The 6,938-nt window shown below is 41.5% G+C and overlaps 1 protein-coding gene across 1 annotated transcript; it reads right to left on the minus strand.

Moving 5' to 3' along the window:
- Positions 1–759: 759 nt before the first annotated feature.
- LOC138096845 (inactive ribonuclease-like protein 9) lies at positions 760–1,870 on the minus strand. Its single transcript, XM_068993102.1, has 2 exons — positions 1,838–1,870; positions 760–1,407 (listed from the first exon to the last, which is right to left on the minus strand). Exons 1-2 carry the CDS (start codon positions 1,868–1,870, stop codon positions 760–762), a joined length of 681 nt encoding a protein of 226 aa, XP_068849203.1.
- Positions 1,871–6,938: the final 5,068 nt, after the last annotated feature.

Consider the following 6,938-nt stretch of genomic DNA (forward strand, 5'->3'; position numbering starts at 1 on the left):
AGAAAACAAATGGAAATTCTATAAATACAGTACTCTAAAGATGAAGTTCATAATGTCTCAGGGCGGTCCCAATACTTCTTCTTTTTAAAAAAATAATAATTTACTTATTTATTTGGCTTCACTAGGTTTTAGTTGCAGCTCGCAGGATCTTCCATCTCTGTGGCATGCTGAATTTTTAGTTGGGGCATTTTTATGTTTATATTTGCAGCATGTAAACTCTTAGTTTTGGCATTTAGGAGCTCATTCCACAACCAGGAATGGAACCTTGGCCCCCTGCATTCGGAGCCTGGTGTCACAGGCACTGGACCACCATGGAAGTCCCTCCAATTCTTTTTGATTCAAATTGTGTCACAAGGAAGATCAGTTCAAACCCGGAAACCCCACATAAACATACCAGAGACACCTAGCTACAATGATGCACTTTATTATTTCTACTGAACCAGACATTCCATGAATACAACTTTGGAGCACACCTCAGCACCCATTTCCTAATGGCTTGCTGCTGGTCATCCTTTCCCTTCAGGCATTCATCCTCACAACACATTCAAAACGTGCTGAACTGTATGACTTGTTTGAAATCACAACTCAGAGCTATATCTTAGCCCTGCCCACCTTTCCTTTGTCTGATGCAAGAAGAAAAAGGGCAGGTGGTGAATGACTAAAGCAAATGAGGTCCAAATTTCCATCCTCAAGTTTGCTTGTAAGGATCAGTAAGGATAAGTTTCTATCTTCTAGCTCTAACGTCTTTCAGAATATACTTTAAGAATGGTGGGAGAAAGGTACTTTCCCGGTGGATGTCAACATACCAACCACAGATTCAGGGATAATTTCTCTGATATCATTTTGCCATCGACAAGTGAGAAAGACCCATCCCTTCTCATAAGAGGAAGTGTATTCACAATCTGGCATCTTGATCCCACTTGTTAAAACACAATGCACTGCTTTTATTTTTTTATGACTCGTGTAACAAGTCTCAACTTCTTCGCCACAAGACATAAACGTGTTATGACAGATCTTTTCAATGTCCTCATACGATGCTTGAAGGAAGAAATGTTCCTTAACACAATAAAGCCTACGGTGAACATTTTTTATCTTCATTTCATTGCTACAGTATGTTGGATCACGTAATGGTCTTTTACGATTAATAATGACATGGGCTTTGAATAATTCCTTGGTAGGTGCTCTGGTAGGACTTGTACCATCTAAATGCTCTTCAAATTCTTTATCTGTTAAAGAACCATCAATTATCAGCTCGAATTTCCGTGGCTTCAGGAGCAGGAAGAGCAGAAACAGGGGCAGCATGTTGATCAGAGTCCCCATATTTCCCTGAAGGGAATACAAGAGAGAAGGAGTTATGTCCACTGTGAGGCTGTGCCTTCGGTTCCTGTGTATGGGCCATTCTACCGCCTACTGCTGTTCTGAGCTCGAAGACTTTGGACAGTTTTAAAACTGACATCTCAGCTCTGTTTCGATACCAGGAAAATATTTACTCCAAAGTGGCCTTAGAGGACCTATAGTTAGTCTAGAAGAGTGTGGGTAAGAGGGAAAAGTGAAGGAAGAAGGAGAGAAAAGGAGAAAGGGGTGGAGAGAGACACGGTGAAGAGAAACAGAGAGAGAAGGTGACAAGGAAGAACTGAGGAAGAGAGCAAGAGAGAGATGAAGGCCAGGAGAGACGGGTAAATGCAGACAAGACGTCGAGAGGGCAGTGGGGCGAGAGGCAGAGAGGAGGCTCATGTGCTCGCTCTCCTTCTGGAGTAAAGAAGTTCTCTCAAGTTCTCTTCCTGGAGTTAAGAACTTGCCCTGAAAAGAGCTGCACATGATCCCCGCTTCCCCTTACCAACATCCTGCTTTTCTGAGGACCATTCTTCATCTTCTGACTTTCTCCTCTTGCTCATTTCTAAACTCCAGTGCCCTTCACAAGGGATCAAGCAAGATCCATCATGTCACGTGAGCACCATATGTGTGTGGATTGGTGTAAATACCATCACCTCATCGCCTGGAATTGTGGGTCCATGTTACAGTCTCCTCTGCCTCCTCTCCCCACTGAGAAGAACTCTTCCACTCAGGTGCATTACTGACCTTGTGAGTCTTTTTCCAATCTTTTCTTTAAAGTAGACTTCATGTTTCCTTCTCAGGTTTTCCTGTCTCTAAATTCTTCCCATCCTGTGTGCCTATCTGCCATCACGGTACCCTCACATCAGAGACTGCACAGTCACAACTTTCCCTCCACATGTGTGTGTCTCCGTGTCTATTCACCCCACTGGAGGAGCACTAATATTTCCCTAATACTTGTCATATACATGAGGAAGTGTATTTGTCACACAAATACGGGAAACTGGGTAGATGCCTTATATTTTTCAAGAATTCTACTGCTTTGAAATGAAATGGAAATATTAGTTTGGCACCTACTTCTGAGACATGTCATTATAATGCTTCATACTAATTATGTTAAGGATTTTAAGAAAAGCATTCCTTAAGGGAGCCAGGGCATTAGTGACCTGTGGCCCAGAAAACAGACCCAAGTTCTAGACACCAGGGTGCAGTTTACTATAGTGGAAAGGGTCATCATTCATAGAGGACTCCTGGGTCTATTGATCATTTTTTATTTCTATTTCAAATCTGATGGTTAAGCATTAATTCTCCTAAGAGGCTTTCTTCCCAGGGAAAGGCAAGCACTTTAGGTACACTAGGTAGCAAGCTTCTTGACCTATCTTTGCCCATGGCCTCTTTGCCTCATTGAGTCCTTGTGTAACAGGAGGGAAAAGGGCAGAGCACAACTTTTGAAAGAATGGCATAGCCCAAGGACACAATATAAACCAGTTAGAATCAAATGGGACCAAGATGGCAGGCAAGACTAGACCTTGATCTTCAATCAGCAAGTGAAATGACACACCCAGAGGTGCCACGACAGCTCCAAAGCACTGTCAAAAGACCAAGGAGTGGGCCGGTGGACAGAATCCCACCCCTTCCCCAAAATAGTTGGAATAATCCTCCTACTCATTAGCATGTGAAATTACCCAGCCTATAAAAATTAATCATGCCACATTTCACAGCCTCACTTGCCCGCTGTGATGGCCCACAATCCGTCTGTGGAGTACGCTTCTCTCTGAATCTGCATAAATCCATCTCTTACCTATCACTTTGTCTCTCACGGAATTCTTTCTGGGATGAGACATCAAGAATCTGAACTTCTTTAGGCCCTGAAACCAGGTACTGTGGGTTTTGGATGGGTTTGAGTCCCAGCACGTGAGTTCAAGTCCCAGTCTGAGGTAAACGGTTTCACTTGTATCATCAGTGCTTCAGAGAGTGGATGTGTTAAGGACTGGGCTGGAGAGATCCTGATACTGAGAATATTCACTTCCCCTGAGTGTCAGAGCTTGGAGTAGGAAAACAGAAAAGCAAGGCTGAACAGCTGAGATAAGTATATTTTTGAGGTTGCCATTAAGTAAAAATAAAAATCATAAATAACAATGGCTAAGATCACAGGCAATTATGTGCCAAGCACTAAGTTAAGCACTCTACATCCTCCTCCTCCTGGTCATCATCATCCAAGCAAGCTTATGATAAAGATATTCTTTTTAATATTGTTTTTGTTTTGATTGTATTTAGGATCTCTTTGTGAAGGGATGTTCTCTGAAATCTTACTTTAGGTCTGGCAGAATCTTTTGGTTTTTTGTTTTGTTTTTTAATTTTTATTTTGTTAACACCAAAAACATTTTGTACTGGGGTATAGCCAATTAACAATGTAGTGATAGTTTCAGGTAAAAAGCAAATAAACTTAGCTATATATATATACATAGGGCTTCCCTCATAGCTCAGTTGGTAAAGAATTTGCCTGCAAGGCAGGAGACTCAGGTTTGATTCCTGGGTTGGGAAGATCCCCTGGAGAAGGAAATGGAAACCCACTTCAGTATTCTTGGCTGGCGAATCCCATAGGCAGAGGAGCCTGGCAGGCCCCAGTCCATGTGGTTGCATGAGTTGGAAACGACTTAGCAGCTAAACCAACACCACCACCATTCTTCCCCAAACACCCCTCCCATCCAGGCTGGCACATAACATTGAACAGAGTTCCATGTGCTATACAATAGGTCTTTATTGGTTATCCATTTTAAATATAGCAGTGCGTACATGTAGGTCTGGCAGAATCTTAGTTCAAGCCCTTGTGACAAGTCAGCCTGATTTTCACATTTCTGTTCTTCAGTGCTATTCTATGGCTTCTTTCAGTCTAGTTTCCTTACCTGATGCTAGAGTGTACCTCCTTCCCTAGGCTGTCTTTGTAATCCTATGAGACTGCCAGAAACAGACAGACCACCAAAGTGACAAGTACTAAAATAATTTCTGAGCCACTAGAGAGCTGTCTATGGGGTCACACAGAGTCAGACAAGACTGAAGCGACTTAGCAGCAGAGAGCTGTTAGAAAAAAAAAACCAGATCCACTTTCCACAAGGCCTAGCTGTGCTGCTGCAGGACAGTTTTCTGTTTTTTTTTTTTTTAAACTCTACTGTTCTCTTGCTAGAAGCGAAGTCCTTCACTGGGACAACCTGAGTAATTTTCTAATATTGATAACCCAGAAACCCTGACCAAGGTGGAGATGGATATCAATATTTGACTCCAGGGTGGATCCAGTTTGTAGACATGTGAGTAGACAAGTGGTGCTACAATCAGGTCGATTTGGGGACACATATCACAAAGCATAGAGAAGAGGAAATCTGAGGATAGGAAATCAGAGAATGGGCCAAGAAAGAAACAACTGATCCTAAGTGTTGATGTGGGAGAAGGCACTCTCTGTGTGAGCATGTTCAGAAGCCATTCCTCACACCCCTGCTTTCACTCTCTCATCAGCCTCCTGAAGAAGTCCCTTCAGCAGAGTGATCCCATTGGCTCAAACCAGGGAGCTCTGCACACATTCCCAGAAAGGGGACCCTGGAGTCTCTGTGGTGTCTTGGGCTGGAGAGAGCAACGCTTTCACTCTCTCATCAGCCTCCTGAAGAAGTCCCTTCAGCAGAGTGATCCCATTGGCTCAAACCAGGGAGCTCTGCACACATTCCCAGAAAGGGGACCCTGGAGTCTCTGTGGTGTCTTGGGCTGGAGAGAGCAACGCTTTCACTCTCTCATCAGCCTCCTGAAGAAGTCCCTTCAGCAGAGTGATCCCATTGGCTCAAACCAGGGAGCTCTGCACACATTCCCAGAAAGGGGACCCTGGAGTCTCTGTGGTGTCTTGGGCTGGAGAGAGCAGGACAGGGTGAGCATAGGCAGCAGAGCTGAGGCTCCTGTAGCACCAGGGCCAGGACAGCCCTTCATTTTGTATATCCTCTAAGCTCTTCATCCTTTGTTTATGAATTCATGCTGTGGTTTCAGGCTTCTTAAAATCTTTGCTCACCCCCATGGATATGCATTTTCTCTCACTCTATCTTACTTCTTTATGGATTTTAAAAAATTTAAACCTTTCATCCATCTGGAATTTATTTTGAAGTATAATGAGAGGTGGGTTTTTTTTTCACATGGTTTCTATGTAATCTCAGCACCAGTTCTTCAGGGAATAATATTTATTGTCTCATCTCTAATTTAAAAGTTACTTATGTGTTTAATAATTCTTTTTTTCTGACTATATTGTATTTTGATCCTATGTTTACTATTCATGTGCCAACTATAAGCTTTTACTTATTATCATTAATAAAGAATGTTAATATGTAATGAAGCAATCCACGTTCATTCCTCTTCTTATTCGAAAACTTAGTACAGGGACACAGCAGAAAGTAAATCAGTGGCAGATTAGGGCTGAAGGTAGGAATAGAGATTAACTATCAATGGTCAGAGAAAGACACAGACAGATAGACAAGGACAAAGACAAACACAGAGACAGAGGGCACAGAATAGACAGTGTGACGTACACTCCAGCAATGTTTCTTAAGGTTTCTTCTGGTAACCTCACACTGCAAAATCACTTTACTTCCTGTGTAGTATATACTCGATGGTTTTTCATCCTACCTGATTAATCAGGATCTCTGTGAATGGACTCAGAAATTTGCACTTTAAACAAATTCACGAGGTGATACTCAACCCACTAGAGTTTGAGAATCGATTTCTTACTCTACATAAAAGTGTACTTATTATGAAGAAAACATCCTCCTAAAGTGGCAAAAGTGTTAGGCTTTTTCAGTAAATGTTTCTGGATAGAGATTGAGATGAATTCCTTTCACCTTTTGGCTGTTGTGAATTATGCTGCTTTGAACATGGGTGTACAAACAGCTGGTTAGACCTAACTTTTCATCTTTGTTTTTAAACTTGCTTGGGAGTGTTAAGGAAGCTTAGGTTTATAGACTGGGAAGGGCCTGAGAGAGGCTGTCTATCTAGAATGTCTCCTCCTAAAATGTGGGTACTGAGTCCCAGATCAGGACTCTTTATCCAAAATATTTTTAAAAATTGAGATGAGTCAAAGATTCCTTAGGTACATGAATATATATCTCCAAGGGATTATTCAGTGGTGTTTTCAATGTAAATCACTTTAAGAAGACAAACAGGATTTGTAAATAGAATTTAATATGAGGCATTAATAGACAGTCATCATATGATAATTATATAGCCCCAACCACAGAAGAGAAAAACTAAATTTGCATCTTTCAAACTGGTAATTATTATACTTTCAACCTCATTGCTGGTGAGAGGGTGATAAGGGGGGTAAATCCTATATTCTGGTGACATTGAAAACCTTGGCAAGTGTAATTAAAAATTTTTTAAATCTGATACTTTCCCCTCATTTTAATAGCTAGAATTCTAAGCATCATAATTTAGATAGAAATGTGGGCAGCAAGTTTTATTGCATAGGAACAAAAAGTTCAACTTTGAAAACATAAATGTCAATGAATTTAGGGAAAGTTTAAATTACCTTGGATATGTTCATGGACATGACAAAAATGCCACTACAATCATAACTATAA

The sequence above is a fragment of the Capricornis sumatraensis genome, chromosome 2 (genome assembly GCF_032405125.1).
Source record: "Capricornis sumatraensis isolate serow.1 chromosome 2, serow.2, whole genome shotgun sequence".
Classification (NCBI taxonomy): Eukaryota; Metazoa; Chordata; class Mammalia; order Artiodactyla; family Bovidae; genus Capricornis; species Capricornis sumatraensis.

Excerpts from the sequence above, each read along its gene's own strand:
- LOC138096845 (XM_068993102.1), bottom strand. The coding sequence starts at position 1,870 with ATGAAGAATGGTCCTCAGAAAAGCAGGATGTTG. Across the intron at positions 1,408-1,837 it reads CTCAGAAAAGCAGGATGTTG|GCGGTAGAATGGCCCATACA; the intron begins GTAAGGGGAAGC and ends GAACAGCAGTAG.